The following is a 23381-nucleotide window of genomic DNA, read 5'->3' as shown; positions in this document are numbered from 1 at the left end:
GAGCAACTGAATAAACATTTGTGTTTGAGGAAATTATAGTCCTTGCTAAACTAGAAATTGAATTCCTTTGATCAACTAAATTCACACACTAGCTGAGAAAGTAGTGTTGCTTCCTTAAAGGGATTTCCTCTTCCTTGAGTTTTGTTCTAAAAAGAGAAACTATCTTGTTGAAAACAGACAGTATTTGGGAATTACCGGTAAGGCTTTGCAGCACTTAACTCCAGAATGAGTAACTGCTCTGGGGCCCAGTATGGGTTTGTTTTGTTTTTTACTCCTTACATTTGTTCTTTTTCCTGCTCTCTGTGGGTATTTGTGTGTGTGAATATACACTCTAGCACATTTATTCACTAATGGTTTACTGCCTCTTGCAGTCACCATTTTTCTTGCAACCATGTCACTAGGGAGACACTGCAATGGGATTTCTCAGTGAACAGGAAGAGAATGAATTGGCTTGATTCCCTGATGTCTATAAAGGAATATTCTAACATACCTACCCCCAATCATGTCATGAATGAAAGCAGTTTTATCATGATAAAACATGATATGGGGAGGAGGCATTGAAAGGCATGTGATGATGCTACATCACATGGTAAGTATTCCTAGATAAAATGGCAGCATGGGGTGGGGAAAACATGTACGGGGAGCATTTTTCACAAGCATCTCCACTGGGAGTATAATATGTATCCCAAATTTTAAATAGCCTTTACTTCATGCATTTATTGAAAATCAATTAGTTTAGTATATTTCTTTAGTGGTTGTGTGGAAAATTCCTTATAATGGCAGCTCTTTCTTTGAGATGTACTCTCTTCTTTTATCCTCTTCATGCAACTGTGGCATTTTTGCACTAACATCCACACTGAATTGTACAATTGCAAGTGAATCACACCTTTAAAAATCAAACATGTCAACTCATTCCTCGGTTTTTTATATAGGTTTAAATCAATTCAACTGCACATTTTGAAACTGAAAGTAACATTAGATTCTTAATTTGGACAAATGTGACCCTTTTCAAGTGTTGGTTATAATTTTTCAGAAATAAAACTACCATTTTGATTGTTGCAGGGATGTTATAGAGGCAGAAAGCAACCATTCAGAAATATCCTAATACTATCAGAATCAAAGAATACAGCTTTAAAACATCTTCCTTCAAGCATAAAGGTTAGTATAGATGTGAAAATGATGAAATAAAGAAGAATGTAAATATAACATAAAAGAGGTTGCTAAATTGAGACATATCATAGTGAAAAGATGGGAGGAGAAAGAAAGAAAGAAAGAAAGAAAGAAAGAAAGAAAGAAAGAAAATGCTTTTTAATGCATGCTAGAAAAATTTGTGTGGAGTTTTATCCCCAGTTTCCATGAAACAATGTGGACTTACTTTCTGGAGGGACCCTATCTTTGTGTGGGCATCCTGACAAACTGCGGTGATGGGGGTAAAGCCCCGTTACATGGCCAGTTCCATCACACCCAGGGGTAGGACATTTGCTCTCTTTCTTTTCTGTTCTTGAGGGATCTATAATTTACAACAAATGTGTCAAGTGAATGATGTTTTTCAAATTTCCAAATGGATGAAGGTTCATTTAATGAAATCAGATACTCTTTGGAAAATGTTCTTAAAGAACAATGGAAGAAAACACATCTGCTACGGCTTCAGCATTTTTATTTCCTGCTTCCTCCTTCTGTACCATAAGTTCCTATAATCGCAACCATCTCCATTCATGGAGGGAAATGGAAAGTGACTTTTTTCAAGCAAAAGCCACACTACTGCAAATGAATATATTTCTTTAAAACATTAACTACTGGGTAGAAGTTGGCTCTGTTGCTGTCTTTGTTTTAGTGCTGTTTGCCTCATGTATTGAAGTCTACAGATTTACAGTGGGAGTCCTCAAGATTATGGAACCAGCTCCTTGCCAAAATTCTTCAAAGTTTCAACAGAAAGTACTGTAATTATTTTTCAATGCAACCATTTTCTCAAAAGTTTTTAAAAAACAGAATACTAAAACTAACACAAATCCCCCCTCATTTTTTTTACTTTTTTAAAGTTAATACAGTACTTGCTTTTAATTTGGCCAACAAAAGTCACATATTTGCAATGCCTGAATATTCATAACATTCAAGGAGTTACATTTTGCTGCTTTCTTTACATAGCCTATGCAAGTGATCTTAAGTCATCTGAGAAATAATTTTTGCCAAGGAAAGAACAGAGTTAATGAAATTCCTTTGTAATGAGAATTAGAATTCCTATACCATCCTTTTCTTCTTCTTCTTTTTGCCTTCTTATTTACACAATCGGTTATCCTGGGTTGTCCTCCCCAGAGCTGAATTCAACCACTGATCTAGATGCAAGGTGAGAGACCTAAGCAAAGGAGTAGCAGCAACTTCCAGAGTGATGGGGGAGGGAGGGATGGCAATGAGGAATGTGAATCATATGTCCTTGCCTGTACTCCAGACACTCCCCCCGCCCACACACACACCTGCTTGCTCCCAGCATCCTGCTTTATTCTATCTTCAGTGCTGCTAATAGGAAACTTTGGTGCAGAACTGCAACAGCTCCAAGCTTTCAAATGTCAGAGAAATAAGTCCGGCTCAGCCAAAGAGGGGCAGGATCTAGGAGAAAGGAGTAGGGCAGGAAGAAGAGCCAGCTAGACAAACTCTGTGGGTAGTCTGCTGACTCTTCTGTTTTCCTCTCCAACTAGCAATAAAAGGAGAAAGATCAAGGGCAGATGCACATGGAAGAGAACAATCTGTATCAACCCACCATCTCAGTTACAGAAGGAATGTGTCCCCATGCCCCATTCTCTCTCCTTTGGTTACATCCAAGTGGATCAAAGGTTGAAGTCAGCTGAAAGGGAATCAACAATGCCTATAGGGGCCAAGGTTTTATTCCCAAATAAATGACTGTGTAAATATCAGGATTAGCATCTCAGACCATTTCACAAATTGTGTTGTGGCAAAGCCATGTGTGGTATTGTACACTCAACAAGCAACTGCAGCCACCTTGGCTGCAAGATGAGAGTATCTATTATCAAATCCACACTTTGCAATTAAACATATTTTATATCTAAAAATGTTTGGACCTGACCAAAGGTGTACAGACTTCAGAAAAACTCAATAATCTTTGAATGATTCAGGACAGTCAGCAGGGTAGTTATGGTACCTGTGGTAACTACTTGGGAGGAACAGATTACAATGTTATTGTGTAAAAGCACTGTATGGCCAGGTCACCATTTACACAGTTTCAGTATTTTGAATACTAGGACTAATTTATATCCAAATATCAAACAACTGCCTGAGATTCTGGCCTATAAATGAGTTTCAAGACAACACACCTCAGTCATTCTATAGAATTATTCTTTCTTACATCAACTAAAAATGATTATCAACACTACATATTTGAACTTGGCCTTGTGACTTCTTTTCTCCAGATTGAAAATAATTTTGTTAATTTAACAGCTTTATTATCCAGCTGCCTCTTACATTGCAGATCTCAGGTCAATTCAAAATTTATCTGATTGACAGCTCACCTTTTGACAGATTTAAGACTTTCAACTAAGAGACTGGTTATGTAAAGTTTAACCAAGTTATTTTATCCCATTATCAGGGTCACTACTTTGTTCTAATTATTTAAACATCACAAGCTGAACAGCCAGGAAGTTCCAGTGCATACTAACTGCTGGAAATGTAGCCTCTGTTTCATATTTGGATTTGCTGCCAGCTCACAGGACAGAAAACATGAGAGGCATGTGATGAGTTTTGTTTGTCATATTACTCAAGGATGGCATACAAAGAGGTCAATCTGGTATATGTCTGTTGCTTCCCAGAACTCAGTCAGCATGACTGAACAGCCACTATACATGCAAATTAAATTGGCTACATTTGTGACAGAATGCAGCTTCCAACCATGGAGTCCCACAACTAGGAGATCAGTAAACCTCCTCCTGCTGTTGCAGGCCTAGAACTACAAACAGGAAGGCACCAAACATCTGGCAAACCATAATACATGGCTCAGGAGGCTGCATGGGCCAAGGGCTGTGTAGGCATACTCTGATGGTTTAAATCTCTAAATGTTTTTGTTTGTTTGTTTTTGTTAACTAGGATGACAGAGGTTCCCAACATGAGGAAGATGAACTATGAAGAAGATTTCCATACCTGTCTGAATTGCTGGTAAAACGTCGCTCAAACGTCCCTCAAAGGTGGAGGAAGTGGAAGGCCATGTGTGGAAGGCAGGCAAGCTTCCTCAATCACCATGCAATTGTTGCTCCCTCTTAGTATCCCTGAATCATTCCAGGGGAGTGGAATTCCTATGAATGCAAAGTTTGCCTTCATAGGAAATCTGCTCCCCTTGAGACAATTCAGGGATGCTAGAGGGAGTGACAATTGCATGATGATTGAGAAAGCATGCCTGGCTTCCGCACACACATGCTTCCTCTTTGAGGGATGTCTGAGCAACGTTTTACCAGTGATTCGGGCAGGTATGGAAATCTTATATGTGTGCACTGTTTGCACTATAAAATATTAGCAATACATTTCATATTACATTCCACATTTCCTTAATAATATTTTGTAAATGCCCAAATGTCTCATACTAATGACTAGGTCTATCCACTTCAAGGTAGTGAGGCAGAGAATTCAACTCAAGATTACAGAATATAAAATCAGATGTTGGATCTGGGTATAGAACTCATTAATGCCTATTCATATATATTGGAGATTACCTTGACAGCCATACTATTCAGTTGCATACAAAAGGCTTTATACAGCTATTTGCTGAAAGCACTTTAAGATACCATATTGTGGTAAAAAGAATCAGTGGATAGGGTTGTATTTCAGTCACTGCTGTTCTATGTTAAAAATATTCCATGAAAACAAGATAAAGATAGTTCACCAAAAGGAGCACAGATTTTTGATCTAAGTTAATTAGGAAATGCATTCAGCAACTCCATAAACATCACCATACTTGATCACATCTTTACTTGAAACCAATTCTGCCTACTCATAAGGACTAAGTCTGAACAGCAGTATATTCCAGTTATCCATCAGTCAGAAATGTAGTTGAGATAATCTTTCAGTTTGCAGACGATCATATGAAACTTTACTACGAACACAATTCTCTGGTCTGAGCAATAAATAAATTGAAATCGCTTTATCCACTCTTGCATTAGAAATACTGCAGGTGGGTTTAATAGCAACATTTTGATATTCAATTTTACATTGTCAATGCCTGTTATAAATATCTTCCTTATTCTACAAAGAAAGCAGGGTTGTTTTCCCAACTCTTGATATAATTATCTAGCCATTGCCTCAGTCTTATCAGGAATGATGTAACTGTGCAGCAGTGGGTGAGAGAGATAAAGATTCCCAGAGGCTTTCTAACATAGAAGCATATACCTAGAGAAAAGATGGCCTCTCACTGATTCTAGGAATCCATCACAGCACAGCTTGCAAATAGAAGAGAAACTGAATTATTGTGCATTCCTTTTGTTGCTGCTACTTGCCTAGATTAAAGTGTGAGTATATTCCCTGAGAATGTACTACACTTCTCCTCTAAAAGTCTTTGCTGACATATTTGAGGAAATAATACATACTTGATGATGAATGATGTAAGAAGGATACATCTTTCATTCTTTTTAATTTTTTTCTAGAAGAGCAAAGAAACTATGAGATTCTTTTTCCTTTGCTTTGCTAAAATGAGAAATGGATCTAGAACCCAAGTTTGAGATTAAACTTCATATTTATGCTTCAGATTATTATTACCACTCATCCTTACTAAAGCAGTTTTAAAGTAGGTTTTGTTAAGTTTAATTTTTTATACATATATACATGTAGATATACATATATATCAAAAACATACATAACAAAGCCAGGGCTTTTTTAAAATCCAAAATATTTAGCAGCTGGTTCATACACTATTTAAGTATTTCATTAATTGTTGCAAGGAATATCATCAATATTGAACTACACCCACATTATATTTCTGCAATATATTTCTCTCTGTGCCTCCCACCAGCAATCTGGAATATGAATTTACATGGACAAATACAAAGTATGAACCAGGCAAACAGGAACCTCACAATGAGGACAGCTGTGGTTAATTTTTTGGCTAATCATACAATTTCTTGCTGATCCTATTTGCGATTTCCATGTGCATACACTGCACTGGCTGAAATATAAATGTAAACAACAATGGAATTCATGCACAGAAAATGTGCTGTTTGAACTGGATCTAACTTAGTAGCTCAGCTAGTGGTATAACAAAACACTGATTAAAAACTGGAATGTAAGCAAGCTCCTAGTTTTTGCCCCAGTTCTGTAAAATGATTAGGATCATTGGGGTCTTTTCTTTAACTAAAATTTTTGCTTAGGTTTTACTTAAGAAAAAATGTAGGTAGAGTAACTGAAAAGAATTATTTAACCTCATAATTAAACTTTAAAGCCCTGCTATGAAGTTCATAATATAAATAAACAGCATAACAATGGAAAAACATGGTGTTGAGGGAAATGCAGCATCATCCATAACTACCTACATTGTTCACACATCCCTCCAATAACGTAGTTTCAACTCTTATTAACATTAATGGAAGTGAAAAGTGTTTGCAACTCTTGGGGGGCATTAGACAAGAGTGTAGATTCATAAATATAGCATGATTATATTTGCATACTATATACTTACATCCTTTACATTCTGTATACTGGATTATTGCTAAGGCAGTACCTCAACTATTTTCACAAAGACATGAAGGCAGTGAAGTGGAATACATATAAGAAAGAAATTGCTATTGATCTCAGCCCAGGACACAGCATGCCTTGCATAGCAAATGGTTTCCATTACCTTACTATTTAAGATAATTAATGTGCCGTCATTGCTCCTATCTTATGTTATCGGTCATTTCAATACTGTTCAATTTATGTCAAGCAACTGTACATTTTTGTATGGGAGAAGGTTTATCAATAATTAACATCTGGAGATAATTTTATAAATCAGGATATCCTACACAATCCAGTCTATAAAAACATGCCTTTTCCATCTAATTGACTAACTGCGTGCACCAAATCTATATCAATATATGCAGGGTTATTTTTTTTTTTAGTGATCCTGAACCATAAAACACCAACCATAAAACATATCCAGCATTTTAGGATATTATTTGCCTCTTTCATCATGAACCGTTATTTTATTTGATTCTACTAACATGCTCAATTTTTCTACTTAAGCACAATTACTTTGAAATATTCCATAGGTTTTTACAATTTTATGAGTGCTTTTTAAAATTTCAAACAACAAAATCATGTGCATCATTTGCTATGATCTACCCCATGCTTCAGCATAATACAATATACATTAGATAGAAATATTACCTTTACCATAATATGGCTTTTTGACATGGCCGTCACTGGACTTAGACTTTCTGTCCTCTCCAGAAAACTGTCTTGGCGAATGCTCCTCAAAGGATCTCATATTATCCCTTCTTCCAGCTTCCATTGCCATTTTTTCCCTCATGGCTTTTGCTCTTTCTGTTTCTAAAGCAATAGCTTTCTCTAGTAGTGTTAAGTTGCCTTTTGTCATATCAAACACCTCTTCAGACCTATCTGAAGTAACAGAGGTTGTGTCATCATCCCTTTCATGACACCCATCCTCCTTTGCACAGCTAGAAAAAGTTCTAGATCTCGGACTCAACTGTTCTTCAAGCCTCATTAAGTTCATCATATCAGAATAATTTCTATCAGGTGTCCTTCCTTGGAAATCGTCTTCTTGCCGGGCATGTTGGCGAGAATTCATGTTTTGCTGTTGATTTCTTTCCTGTGGGTTTGTCTCACTGAGTTTCCTGGCCAAATCAAAGCATTGGTTCCTCAAACATTCCAAGCTACTGAGACACACCTCTTCATCACTTTCTTCCACCATTTTTTCTGTAAGCCCATTGTTTGTAGGCTTCCCCAGCATCCCATAGTTCATATTCCTATTTTCTTGCTGAGACATACTGTCTACATAATTTCTATCGTTAATGTTTTCTGAAAGCACTACACCATGTCCTTGTGCTAACAATTTCAGCGAGTCCACAGTTTCCCTAACAACGTCACTGTCTAAATCTAAACTCAGCTCACTCTTACGACCAACATTTTCATTTTTGTCGCTATCATCTTCCAGGCTATTAGATGTATTGCTATTCATTTCTGATTCTGTCCTGGCTCTGTATGCTGCATCCTCTGCAATTTTGCCAAGATTTAACAATGACTTGGCCACCAGTTCATCGTAATTATCATACTCATCATTATTGTTATCGTCTTTCTCTGCATCTTGCATTCGAGTATTGTGACAATTCATTTGATGGTCTTCTGCATAGAAAAAAAAGAAACAAAGAAAGAAAGAGAAATGGAAAAGAAAAGAAAAAAAAGTGGCTAGAATTGGAACTGTTTTGCAGTGCCATGGACAGGACACAAACTGCCTGCCAATTATCTTTTAGCATACAGTTGCTCATATGCACTAAGCCCAAACTACTTCAAATTTAATACTCTTTATTTGAAAGGACATTTAAAAGATACTTTGGGTAAAAAACCTTTACTTCTTTTGCTTATACCTTAATGAAGCATTACTAGTTATGGCAAAGATACTTTCTTACATATTTATTTAACATAATCTAAAATAGTTCATAAATGTTCATTTTTTTTCTTTCTTGTATAAAATTGGTATATTATTCAAAATTGATTATTTATGCTCATTTATCTGTGTGAGTTCTGTGGACGCACCCAAGTCTAAATCTGGTTTCAACCCATTATATACAACATAAATCACCTTCTCCCGGAGTACTTGGTGGACAAACTAATCAAGACAGATGTAGTAGATAGATGTTTCAGATAATGAAATGTTGGGGTTACATTGCATATCTTAATATTTATGTTTAAATACAGTCATGTTAAATCATACATACGCATTCTAAGGAAATAAAGATAAAACTGTATTTTTGCTATTTATTTGGAATTTGTCTTTTACAAAAAATAGTCTTGTAGTCATAATGGTGGATGTCTGTTTCTTATATGCAACATTTTGTTGATACTTCTGCTCATCCACTGATTCCCTAAGAAACAATTTGCTCTTTCTTGGCTGTTAGAATTGTTAAAATCATGTACTCTTTTCATATACTTCAAATAAACCAAATCACAACTGTTCTTAACAAAATAATCTGATTTGTATTGCTGCTTTCTGTTACACTTAGGTCGTTCTTCATAAAAGCCATTCCACACCATTCCATCACACATTCTGCTGTCACCAAGGAACAATACCCAGGATGGGACTATGCAAGATGAAGCAAGCTTGATTCTTAGTGGTTGAAGTCACAATCACTAAGACAGGGAGCAGCCTTAGCCCACCACCCCGAAGATGTCCCAAATGTATCATTGCCACACACACATGAAGGGTATGGCTGCTATTGATTCCCATAGGGAAAAGAGGAGCACTGCCCTTAGGGACACAGTTGTAGTAAGGCAAAATCTTCTCCCCATGCAACAGTGAGTCAATCAGTTTGACTGACAGGGATCCCACAAGACACTACAAAGTGTTTGATACAGTGGATACTCAAGAGTCTTTGCAGTCTGCAAGTACTCTCTCCACATTAGGGTAGTAAATCTTTGCAAAATTCATTTTCTTAGGCAAGAATGAATAATCTTACCATTTTTTCCCTACTATGAAAAAAAAATCCTCACAATGGCACTTTTTTAAATGACTACTCATAGCTCAGGATTTGCTCTTTTGTATAGAAAATGGCAAAAACAACATTCTGTGCTGAAAATCATGTTTTTCTGAGCATCAGACTCCCACATTTTTCACACTGCAAAGATTCCTGTCTGCCCAGGATTTTTTTTCATCATACTGATTTTTCTTCTATTATTTGAACATTTTATATATATATATATATATATATATATATATATATATATATATATTCTTCCCATCCCTATTCCCGATACACCCAACATGTTGTGATACTGGAAATTTCTTTTTACTATGTGTTTTCATCACATTTAGGAAAGAATTCCCAAGGTGTTGTTGGTTCTATTTTAATAAAAAGGCATCAATACAACTGGGACGTCTTCACCAAATTTCCACCTGTTTTAAATCAAGAAATCAATAGAATTATACTGCTTAATGCCAGCAGAAATTCTAGCTTATCTGTCTAACAGTATGTATGAGAATTATTTTACAATAGCTGAATATGCAGCTTAGTAGTTTAAGGTCTATTACCATTGGGACTAGGGATAAAAATGAGAAAATGGGGCAGGGAAAGACAGAAAGTGGGACAGAGCTAGAGAATGGGAAAGAGAGAAAGAAGAAAATTTCAGGGTGTTGAAAGTGCAATGTACTAATCTTTACTAACATGTAGAAGAGAATTATGGTAAAATAGAAATATGTTAAAACCACTGTACATCGTGCTGACTTCACCAGATTGCTGATCAAAACAAAGTTTCTCAACTGTCTGGGAAATGTTTCCATTACTGTCTGCCTTCACAGCAGATTAGCAGATGCAGTTGTTTCAAAACATTCAGCCCGTTGCTTAGGGCAATCAAGATAGGTATGAAGTATGCCTTCAATGATTTAATATGAAAATCAACTCCTGGGGTTATTGTTTCCTAAGATATACAGTTAAAATACTTGACCTTTGTGAAATATTTTTAAAAATCAGAATAAAAGCTACGAGAAAGGATGATACAGAGCAATCACTACTTTCTGACATTTCCTCTTGCCACCACATCAAAAGATGGGGGGGGGGGGAGTTTCAAGAAGAACTGCAGAAACATTTGCAGGGAAGTGGTCTTATACAAAGTAAGATTTTTTTCCCCTCCCATAAAGTTTAACCGATGTCACTTTGAGCACCTTAATCCTGAGAAGCCAATCAATATGTGGAAACAAGTTTACACCAGAATTGTGAAAGTACAGAACTGTAAGTCACAGAGATGCTCAACACTGTCAGTCTGACAGCACTGAGCAACTTTTATTTTAAGCAGGCTACTCATATAGGTAACCCTTGCAATTAGGTTGCTTGGTTTATACAAAGAAAGATCCCCCAACATATTCATGCTACTCAAGATGCAATCACAGTATTAGCCCCAATAGCACAAGGACAAGCAGCAGTCATGATGTGTCCCTCTTCCTGCCCACATTGTCATCCAGTGACAGCTGAGCAGCATAGTCAACTTTAATAGCACATCTTGGGTGGGGCTCCATGAAAGCATGAACAGTTGTGCAGCTTTCACTGTATTTGTAGTTTCCAACTTTACAATCTATGTTTAAATTTAAACGCATATTACAAATATGCAGAGACAGATATACATCATTTTCATTTCCACATTATCAGAAGCCGTCATTTGCCCAGTGCACAGCCCTGCGTTTGGATTCATTAGAATGCTGTAGCTGGCAATATATATACCAATATATTTTAAATAACGGCCATGTATAATGGTTACAAATGGGAAGAATATGCAACACTTTGCCTAAATATGGCAGTGAAAAACACATCCCAATATATGAGTCACGTACTGTATGAGTGAAGACATGTAAATTCCTTTCTGAGTATTGGTGATGCTGGGTGAAAGCTGTAACTATAATACTGTTTACTCTGTTTGTTTGTTCTATCCATTTCATCTCTCCTGCCCGTTCAACCCTAAAGAGAGAAAAAAAACGGTGGAGGAGAAGAAAAGTATGAAGTGTAAATCTTCGATGAGGGAAGCAGGGAATAAATTGTTTGAATTGAGCTTCAGTTCTCCTCTTCGTATTTTCTCTTTAACTAGCTTCATTTACTAAAAACAAATAAATTCAGAAATTTTCTTCTACGAAATGTGTATTATTTCTTTGTAGTCTCATTCTTTCATTCAACAGAAGACAGAGACTCAGGACTTTACAACCTGAAGAATCTCTGTGGAAGTATACTGCCTGCCACAAGCATGCTGTCATCATAACTTCTGTTCATAACATGAAAAGCTTTATCTGTTTTCCATTATCCACAGACATACATTGCAGGGGTCCTGATCTGTAGAGACAGTTTCTTGCATGAATTGTGATACTTGTGAATTGGGATGGAAGGACTGCATGGACAGCAAAGCATGAGAAACATCTCATTTATGGATGCATGCAATAAAGTGAGTTGGTAAGAAGCTTCTGTTGTTAGAAAAGAAAGCCAGGCAGAAGCCATGCACAAAAAAGCGCAATGAAATAGCTATTACAATGATCCAAATAGGTGCAGGTTTTCTGAAAAGTTGCTGATAACCACAATTTTTAAATTGAAACAGGACATTTACTTTTCATTAATGGGCTTTGGCTTCTGGAAAACCAGTGTCTGCAACACTAACAGTCAGGCAATAAAACATATACTTTTATAGTTTGAAAACGAATAAATCTTTGACACTTCAACGTATTAAAAATGCCCATATATTCTTTCAAAGGTATTTTGAAAGACAGTCAGTGCTGTTGTACAATTCAAAATGGATATCAGGAATATCTTCAAAAACATTTGGCTGTCTATGGATAATGCCTATCAACAATCCTATTTATTTATTTATTGGAGTGCTCAATGGTTCTGCATCAGAGATTTCTGGATGGTATACAATAAGTTTAAACAATCAACAGATTCATAGATAATTCCTTGCACATGTTGTCTGGTACCTACTAGATGTCAAGATTAGAAGAAGGCAAAGGCAAACTCCAACTAACTAAACCTGACCAAGCAAGCTCTGCGATAGGCTTTCCTTAGGGCCAAGAAAAGTTGGAAACGACTTGAAAGCACACACCAGCGAAGACGGCAGAATACCTATTTAGTGAAATAATTTTACTATGAGATTTTTCTGTAATATGAGGACATTACCCCTGAAACACAGTTCTATTGCAGTTCTTTTTGTCTTCTTTGGTATTTACCATATATTTATACTGAGGGGCAACCAAATGAAATTTGCTTAAAATTTTAGAGACAGCAATATCTGCTGGTGAAGTCGGGATGTGTGAAACATCCACTTGAATTTTTCACTAGTTCTACTGAAGCTTGCAAGTCCTCAGATATATTGACAGAAACAAGCAAAAAATACTCTAAAACTCAAGTCTGGTTTTGTTTCATTTTTTGCAGTCTTGTTCATTGTTAACTAACACCTTGATTTTTTTTTCTGGTAAGGACTGAGTCATATGAGTATCTTCATGTATCTCTGGGGGAAAAATAGTTCCTAGGTGAGGAGGTTGCAACTTACCCCTACTTCCACAGTATTTGTTGCCACAGTGGCAATAATGGTAATATAACACTCATTTACCTGTAAACAGAGTACACAGGAAATGTACTTTGTTTTTAAGCAAAATTGTACTTTTGAAAGGATTTTTTTCTACAGGTTGAGTCTTCCTTATCTGAAATGCTTGGGACTTCAGATTTTTTGGATTTTGCAATACCTGCATATACATACTGAGGTATCCTGGAGATGCGATCGAAGTTAAAATATGAAATACATTTATGCTTTCACCTTATACACATAGCTGGAAGGTAATTTTATGCACAACATTTTAAATAATTTTGTTCATGAAGCAAATTTTGTGTACCTTAAACCATCACAAAGCAAAGGGGTCACTATATCAGCCACCCATGTTGACAATTTTAGATTTTGGAGTATTTCAGATTTTGGAATTCCAGATTAGGGAGACTCGGCCTGCATTAAAAAGAAAACTGTGACCACTACATGCCTTGTTTACACTTGTAAAGGCAGAAAATGTGCTGCTGCTTCAGAACTGGATTAGGTAGCAGTAACAAATTATACTTCTTTAAATACTGTATAAACAAGGTGACAACATCACATACTCTGTTTCTAACTTTAATTGTGTTCCCAGAAACCTTCTTGAAGCATTACCCTACACACAAAACATGGTATGTATTCTCCCCATGAACCTGTTAGAAGTCAGTAAATTCTGGCATTACCACAGTGGGTTTGGTAGTTATGTTGAGGGGGTACTAAGCAGTAGGGAGTGCATGTGGTCCATGGACCATGTTTCCCACAGATGCTCTAAGGTAAGTTTCCCACAACTGCTCTCAGAAGGATACAATGGTATAAACACATTTCCCAGGATTAGGAACAATCCATGGCAACTGGACTGACTGACCTTCTGTGCAGATTAAGAATAAGAGCATTATAATGCCTTTTACAGTTAAACCTGTATACGATAAATTGTGCACAAGCCATAGATGAAGATCCTGTTTGTAAATCAACAAGTACCTTCCAACAATTTCTAAATAGCAAATTCAACAAATGTGAATTGCTGCATATGTCAAATGCACTAAATTCACAATCCCCTATGAACATATGCTCAACTGCCTTAGATTAAGAAGATTTTCTCTCTTTCATCACTTCTTTAACTAGCTTCAAAACGGAGTTGAAAACCCTCCTGTTCAGAGAAGCCTTCCCAGGCATTGCATAATTGTCGCTTACTATCTGATGTTCTTTTGTTGCCTGTTTATCAAACCATTTCCTGTATTGCTATGTATTGTATATGTATTATCCTACTCGAGAGTATGTATTTTCCCTGGATGAAGATTAACCTTCCATTATGAAGCCAAGCCCTCCCTCCAGTCCATCTGCCTTGGTCCAGGCCTCGGAGGTAGAGAGGAACTGCTGGACCTCTTACCCTTTCCCGCCACCACTCTCTTCTCCTTCTGTGTCATGTCTTTTTAGATTGTAAGCCCGAGGGCAGGGAACCGTCTAACTAAAAAGATTGCATGTACAGCGCTGTGTAAATTTACAGCGCTTCATAAATAAAGGTTAATAATAATAATAATAATAATAATAATAATAATAATTTTCATACCAGCATGGGGTAAGTGCTTCCTAAATGTCAGGGAATCATTCCCTCACCTTCATCATCCCTGAATCATTTGGGGAGCAGTCATTTCCCATTAACAGAAACTTTGCATTCATGGGAAATGACTGCTCCCTGAACAATTCAGAGATGCTGGAGGTGAGGTGACAATTCCCTGACGTTTAGGAAGCATGTCAGGCTTTCACATACACACACTTCTTAAATGTTTTACCAGCATTTTCTCAGCATTTTACCAGTGCTTACCCCATGGTAACCGCTGGTATGAAAATCTTCTATATTAATATACAAATAATAACTTTCTACAGACTTTCCTCATCCAAGAATATTAGAACAACAAATACTAGCTAATCACTATATATACACAGCAAGCCTGTGAATATTTTGGTCTAGTCTCATCAGAAAAATCTGTACTAGTGATACTGTTTCTTCTACATTGTGGATAGGCAAAAGGTGCATCTAAACTCTAGAAGTAACCCAGTTTGACACCACTTTAACTGTCATGGCTCCATCCTACCAAGGATTTGCAGTTTTGTGTGGCACCAGTGCTCTTTGTCTAGACATGGGATGGGTTTTATATGGGATGAGTATTGTGATTTTATTATGGTTTTAATGTTTGTAATTTTATATTGCTTTTAGCTAATGCTTTAATTGTTTCATGGCAATATGTGTTTAGAATTGTTATTATGAGCCGCCTTGGGTCCCTTCGAGGGGAAAGGTGGGATAGAAATTACATAAACAAACAAACAAACAAACAAACAAACTGGAATAGAAGGCTAAAGACTTTATAAAACTACAAATCCCAGGCTTCTACTTGTTGCCTTACAATGTAATTTTCACATCACTGGTACTGTCCCCCTTTGTTCCCCTTCACAGGTATTTCTTTACCACTCAACTACTGTACTACCTTTTCTCACCTCCACAGAATCACCTAATGAACAAGAGGGATTTATGTCTTCACTTATTTGTGTATGCGTGAACAAATAATTTCAAAAACGTCTTGTTTGGTGAGATTATGAGACTATTTGCACATTTTGTCAATTTTTAAGAAATAATTTCTCACATATTTTGTACAAAATAATTTTTTCTATGGAAGAATGTTCACTGTTAGCAGAAAAACCTAGGTTTCTTGTGTAAACATTTTTTCTAATGAAGTGCAGCAAAACCATTTAAAGTGGTATCAAACTGCATTATTTCTACAGTACAGATGCACCCCAAGCTCACTTGCTTAGTACAGCTGGGGCATTACTTTCTCACAATTGACTGCAATTCAGGCAGTGGTCCTACACTGTTGTATCTTATGATCAACAATTCAATATCAGTAACTCCTATAATATTTGCCCAGAACCAGTTAAATACCGCTCAGTAACAATACTGCTATAGTACTTACTAACAGCTTCCTTATTCCCTCTCTGCTTTCTTTACTGACACCTGTTCAGTGTGACAGTGGCATCACTTATTAGTAGACTTTTAATTAGGCCTTAATTACTAAATTCTTGTTCCCAGGGAATGGCTTAAGTAACTGATAACAGTATTTTGCAATCAAAAATGGAAACAGAAGAATAATGTGGGGTGGAATACACACAGAGAGAGAAAGAGACAGACAGATGACAGAGAACAAAAGCTAAGTAATTAAGGAGTAATTAAGAAGCTGTTAATAAGTAGTTCTACTGCCCAAGTGAACAAAAAGCAAAAAACTGCAATAGCCCTGACTATGCTGTCAGTCTAAGCTTCACAGGTTGCTAAAGCAATTATATATTATATTTTAAAAAGCACCATAAATGAGGCCTGGAAGACAGACATTGCGAGAACAAAACAGAAAATACAGTGGAATCTCAATAATGGAAGTTAGGTTCTCTCCCTCTGTATCTCTCTCTCTCTCTCTTTAAAAGTGAACATAGGATACCAATTCTAGGTTTCACTGGCAGCATGGAACATCCAAATCTAGATTTCATGTAACACTGATTGCTTTTGCAGTTCTAAAAGCTCCTTAATGTGGAATGCATTGGGGCTGGCTTGTGAAGAGGGTTTTTGTGGGTTGGTTAGAAATGTATCATATCATTTTCTTTTCTTTCTTTTTTTAAAAATAGCTGTTAAATAATTTAACTAGCACTTTTCTGGTTTGTACAATGAACTTAACAGCAGTGGTCTGCACAGATGAAAAGAAAAGAAAAACTTCCTTACACAAAGATCTTCTACTGCATACTATAAGAAATTATATTCTTCACATGTTCCTATGGGTCTTTGCACGAATGAAGTGTTTTACTCCTCACATAATAAAAAAAGCCTTTGGCCACTATTACACATGCATGTGCATATGGATGGTCAGTCATGCACCCATCTGTGTCACAGCCAAATGGCACAACATTTTTGCTATCTTTCTACAAGAAATTGGTCACTGTACTTCACACACTCCTTGAAATATTTGGACATTTTGTAGTCAGTTCAAGCCAAGTGGAAATATTAAAGTCATCTGCCCTGTCTACTCCAATATTAAAAGCTTCACCCATGCATTCCAGAACAACTCTTTCACTTCTTGAGTCATATCCTTCCTGCCTGATACCAATCCACCTTTCTTCTCTCAATTTGGAATGCCTCTGAAAAAGAAACATTTTTAGTCCTCTGGGTGGTGCAATCATATCCCACTTCTTTTAAAATATCTGCACTGTCTTCATGTCACTTTCAAGAACTTCAAGCACCTCCTGATCCTTACATTTAAAGCTCTCTGTTTCTCTGGTCCAGATACTTCTCTCATCTCTCCTCATCCCCTTTGTTGCTTCCTCAGTTCTGTTCAAACTGATCTGCCATCAGTCTCTCTGATCCTCTCTACCTGTCTCGCCTTTGTGCCTTCACCCATGCTGTTCCATGGGCTTAGGACAACCTTCGTTTATCTCGTCAAGCCAACACTTTCTTCTCTGTAGATTCCCTCCTCAAAAACCACTTTTTTCTCAAAGCCTTACCTCAAACACAGTGTAGCCTGCAGCCATATTATAATTCCCAGACCCATTCTTGCACTCCTTTAGCAAGCTTCAATTTCTCCTTTCACCTTTGTCTTGGCCACCTTATTGTAAAGCAAGGGTGCACAACTCAAATGACTCTGAGAGCTGCTTCCACTCGCCATTATCTCAAAAGCAGAAAGGTGTGAGTGAAAAGTATTCTAATCCATCCTTTTAGCCATTTTCTGTCTGCATTTTATAGCACACTTTATAGCTTGGGTCTTTGTGTGCTCCATCCTTATTAACTGTCTTTTCTCCCCTTTCCCCATCCCATTCTAGCTCATCTCTGCACCTTCTAATGTCTTTGCATTTACACAAGCATTAGTTATGCCCTTTCCTCCTCTCTTTAACCTATACATTTCTCCATAGTCACATCTCAGATATCCACTACCTTTTTTCTTTGCGTTGATTTGCACTTTTCCTCTTTTAAAACCATCACAGGTTTCTCTGCCCCCATCTCTCACCTCCTCCCTCATACACCCCTGCATATATTTCTACAACTTTCCTATTTTCCTTCATCCACCATTTAGGGCCCTCTATAAGTGCTTGCTGCACCTTATCTCTGTCACCCTTTATCTCCCCCACTCTGCCTCTCTCCCAACCCCACAGCTCTCTGTTATCTCCATTCCTGTTACTTGTGTCTTTCTGTTGCAGGAATACATATTGCTTTTCCACTTCTCTCCATACAGTGTAATATCTCCGTACAGTGTAATGTTTCACATCACGCTCGGCTACAGTCTCCTTGTGTTCCCCTTTACAGGTATTTCTTCACCACTCAACTACTATTACCCATTTTCTCACCTTCACAGAATCACCAAATGAAAAACAGAGAATGACATTGTTTACAACGTGAATTCAACTGAAATGATTACTTCATCTGTGCTCGGGGATCAAAGTTTAAGAAGCAGCAGATACCATGGGTAGAAATATCCACAGATATGAACAGAAAGTGTCAAATCATCACCTTCAGTCTCAGCAAGCAGAGCCAACTTGAGACATTCTGTCTCTCAGAAGATCCTCTCATCAGCTTCATACTATGTTCCTCCAATGGTGACTCAATTTTGGTAAAATGAATGACACACAGGAAATGTTGTCATGGAGTCATACTTCTCTACTTGTGCCCTGAATCAGTCATCATGACATATGTAGCTTCTTAGGACCTCCTCTCTCGCTTATGTCCTCAGTACAGGTTCAGATGTTAAGTTCATATAAGGATATACTTTACAGTGATGTCCCACTGCTATTGAAATCTCTTCTCACAAAGACATATAAAAAGCATGAGCTGTTTGGGGATGCGTTGTTAAGACTTTTGATTGAGAAGTGAATGCTTTTAGTACAATTTCAACAACAACAAGTTTATTGATCAGTCAGCTCACCATATCAATAGAATACTAAATACAGGTAATGCTGCTCGCTTGAGAGATCAATTTATTGTAGTACAATTTTATTCTGTGAAATATGATCTACCAGATCTTGGGGTGGGGTGGGGGTGGGGATGGCATGAGGGTAAGGTAGCAGTCCAAAATAAAAAAAGCAAAATGGCTGGAGTCACAAATTTTACACAAGGCATGTGTATTCATAATTTGCTGTTTTGATGTAGTATTCAGTCCAAACAGGGTGTTAATGACAACTTCTATATCCTGAGCATAAATGAAGGAATGATTGAAATGATGGATGAAAAACACAAACAAAAATAGGAACATCCTAGAAGGATGGCTGCCCTCATCAGACTCACATATGTGTCCTTGATTTTTGCTGGAGAAGAGTCACAGGTTACATCCAGCCTCCAAGTCCAAGTCCACAAGAGTATCATAGAATCATAGAGTTGGAAGAGACTTCAAGGGCCATCCAATACAACCCCCTGCCATTCAGGAATATGTGACCAAAGCCCCCGCCCCCCCGACAGATGGCCTTCCAGACTGTTTAAAAACTTCTAAAGAAGGAGACTCTACCAAAAAGTGTGTTCCACTGTTGAACAGATCCATTACTGTCAGGTAGTTCTTCCTAATGTTGAGGTGGAAAATTCTTTTCCTGTAGTGTGAATTCATCTTAGTCTCTGGAGCAGCAGAAAACAAGCTTGCTCCATCCTCAGTATAACATTCCTTCAGAAACTTATACAGGGCTATCGTATCACCTCTTAACCTTCTCTTCTCCAGACTAAACATACCCAGCTCCCTAAGTCGCAGGTCACAGGTTTCCAGACCCTTCACCATTTTGGTTGCCCTTCTCTGGACATGCTCCAGCTTCTCAACATCCTATTTGAATTGTGGTGCCCAGAATTGGATGCAGTATTCCAGGTGAGGCCTGACCAAAGTGGAAAAGAATGGTACTACAGTGTCTGGCTATGTTGTTATAGTCAGACATGAAATGAATAAGCATTTCATCTGGAGGATTCTGGCAGACTTCAGCACTGATGTCATCATTTTCCATCTGGCTATACTGACATAGCCTGATACATCAGCAATCCTGCTTGCTCTTCATAAAACATGGAATGACAATGTAAAGGGATTCAGAGACTGTTCAGTGAGTAAAGGGGGGGAGGGCTGGGCACTGCTTTGGGAGGAATGGGAATATTAACTCAAGCAGCACTAAAAAAAGGACATGCCTACCCTTAAGGGAAACATACACATACATATATCCCTAACAGGATGCCATCCATCATCAAATTAGCAAAGAAAGGACCATGCTGTGCCATTTCCACTGAAGGTTCCAAATCTTACTTCAGATTAAAAAAGTTTGCATTTCCAAATGCATTCATATTAAATATTTTAACTTGAAGTTTTTAAAAATTATACAAAAGTACTATAAATGTCAGATTGCTGGATAGGACTTGGTACATCTCCCCAAAATTATGTCACATTTTTTCACAGAATCCACATGGAATTAGATCTTTAATGGAGACATTTTAAGACATTGTCTCCTGCACAAACATATACAGTATCCCCAAATTTCAGCCACTTGCCATGTACAGCTGAGCTTTTTACAAACAAAAACAGAGGGAACAAAAAATAGCCCAGTATTACTTTTTGTCACTGGGATACTTTGCTTGTCTCAGCCAACTTAAAATTTGGGAGGGAGGGCACAGGGGCATATCCTATTTCCCCCCCAGTAAACAATGAAGATACTCAGAACACTCCTTGTCTTTAGATGGTGTCATGGAGAGGTGGGCAGTGGAATTCTCATTGAGTCCAACAAATACAGTAGACCCCTTACATCCTATGAATACCAATATCCATGGTCCCATTATGTACAATGATGTAGTAAAATGTGTCCCTTATATAAAATGGCAAAATCAAGGTTTGCTTTTTTGATTTTATATCTATCTATCTATCTATCTATCTATCTATTCTAGATTTTATATATATATATATTGAGAATATATATATTCTCAAACTTTGGATGGATGAATCCGTGGATGAGGATGAGGATGATTATTGTATTTTTTGTATCCCAATCTTTTCCCAGAACTGGGACTCAGAGTGGCTCAACAATATTAAAAGAACAATACAATTAAAAACATAAAAGAGGTGCATTCAAAAAGAATTAAATTATTACAATATTAAAATAGATTTCTATTAAAAGAATATGGTAAATTTTAAAAAGATAAAACTGTTTAAAACACTTTAGAATGAAACAACACCCCAAGCCAGTCCTTTACAAACATTCCATTTTAAAAGCCTGTCTGAACAGGTATTATTTATTTATTATATTAATTTATATTCTGCCCTTCTCCCAGGTAGGTCTTAGCCTGCCAACAGAAGGCCAACTAGGAGGGTGCCATTCTGGTCTCCTTGGGAAGGGAGTTCCACAGTCTAGGGGCAGCCACCGAGAATGCCCTCTCTCATGTCTCCACCAACTGTGCATGCGATGGCAGTGGGACTGAGAGAAGGGCCTCTCCTCAGGTATTCAGAGCCCAGGCCAGTTCATACAAGGAGAACTGTCAAATAGTCTGTCAAATAGCCTGGACCTGCACCATATAGGGCTTTATAGGTCATAACCACTACTTTGAATTGTGCCCAGAAACAAACAGGCAGGCAATGTAGCTGTTTCAGCAGGGGCATTGTGTGGTCTCTGTAACCTGCCCCAGTTAAGAGACTGGCTGCAGTTCTTTGGATCCAAGGCAAACCCAAGTAGAGTGCGCTACAGTAGTCCAAACAGGATGTAACCAAAGCATGTACCACCAAGACCAGATCCGGCATATCAAGGAATGGGGGCAGCTGGTGCACAAGTTTTTAATGTGTGGTCACTGCAGAGACCTAGGTCTCCAGGTTCAAAGCTGAGTCCAGGAGTAGCCTCAAACTGCGAACCTGTGTCTTCAGGGGTAGTATAAACCCTATCCAACACAGGCTGTATCCCTATTCCCTGATCTGCCTTCTGACTGTCCAAGAGCACCTCTATCTTGTCTGGATTAAGTTTCAACTTGTTTGTCCTCATCCAGTCCATTACTGATGACAGATACTGATTTAGGATCAGGACGGCCTCCTTGGATTGAGGTGGAAAGGAGTACAGTGCGCCCGCGCCATACGCGGGCGCACCATACGCGGACTTGAGCGTATGTGTTTAAGCCGCAGCGCGTGCGCGGGGCGAAAGGGGCGGCGCGTCCCATTCAATTGAATGGGCGCGCGCGCCCGTTGCGCCCTGCGCGCACCCACGCCGCCGTGCACGAGCCCCATTGTTTCCAATGGGGCTCGAGCATAGGCGGAATTCGCCTTACGCGGAGGGATCCGGAACGGATCCCCCGCGTAAGGCGAGGATGCACTGTAATAAAATGTGATCCGGACGAGCTCTCCCAGTAGTTTCATGTATATGTTAAATAGCATAGGGGACAACACAGAACCCTGAGAAGCCCTACAGGCCAACATCCAGGGGGTTGAGCAGGAGTCTCCCAGAACCACTTTCTGGGTTCACCCTTCCAGGAAAGAATGAAGCCATTGTAAAACTACCTCCAAGCCCTATTCCAGAGAGGTAGTCCAGAAAGATGCCATAGATGATGGCACTGAAAACGGCTAAGAGGTCCAGTAGAACCAATAGGGACACATTCCTCCTGTCTAGTTCCCTGAATAGGTCATCCACCAAGGCGGCTAAGGCTATCTCTGTTCCACGGCCAGGCCTGAAACCAGATTGAAATGAATCTAGATAATCCATTTCATCCAGAAACCCCTGGAATTGGGAAGTCACCACATGTTCCCCACTACCTTGCCCCAAAAATTGAGGTTGGACACTGGCTGATAATTATTCATTGTTGTGGGATTTAGGGATGGCTTTTTAAACTGAGGCCTCCCAACTGCCCCCTTTAGGCAAGATGGAACTCTGCCTTGTTGTAGGGAAGCATTGACTACCTCCTTCATGCAAAATCCAGGCATACAGATGGTTTTATGTACATGAAACTAGAGCTCTAACCCTAAATACCTTTAACACTAGCCATATTGCTAATCCTGTAAGCAATTCTCATTTTGAATTGCTAATTCAAAATGGAATTTTCACTTCAGTCACAAAATCTCTCACAATTAATTGAACACAATGTTGTTTTGTTTTGTCTCAGTAGATAGCAGTTAATCCAG

The 23381-nt window shown here is 38.1% G+C and overlaps 1 protein-coding gene across 9 annotated transcripts in view; it reads right to left on the bottom strand.

Annotated features, from left to right (window-relative positions):
- Positions 1 to 23381, bottom strand: part of MYT1L (myelin transcription factor 1 like) — a 444499-nt gene that overhangs the window by 76425 nt on the left and 344693 nt on the right. For 8 of the 9 annotated variants that reach the window (XM_089531035.1, XM_089531033.1, XM_089531034.1 and 5 more), the window contains 2 exons: positions 7354 to 8328; positions 1376 to 1510 (listed from right to left, as the gene is read on the bottom strand). In XM_089531035.1, the coding sequence (XP_089387161.1) occupies positions 1376 to 1510; positions 7354 to 8328 (1110 nt within the window). Of the gene's footprint in view, positions 1 to 1375; positions 1511 to 7353; positions 8329 to 11524; positions 11649 to 23381 lie in introns of those variants that run through there. The other variant, XM_089531040.1, reaches the window with a different exon arrangement.

The sequence above is a fragment of the Sceloporus occidentalis genome, unplaced genomic scaffold (genome assembly GCF_023333645.1).
Source record: "Sceloporus occidentalis isolate IW3139 unplaced genomic scaffold, rSceOcc1.0.p SCAF_6, whole genome shotgun sequence".
Classification (NCBI taxonomy): Eukaryota; Metazoa; Chordata; class Lepidosauria; order Squamata; family Phrynosomatidae; genus Sceloporus; species Sceloporus occidentalis.
This window is presented reverse-complemented; position numbering and strand designations above follow the sequence as displayed.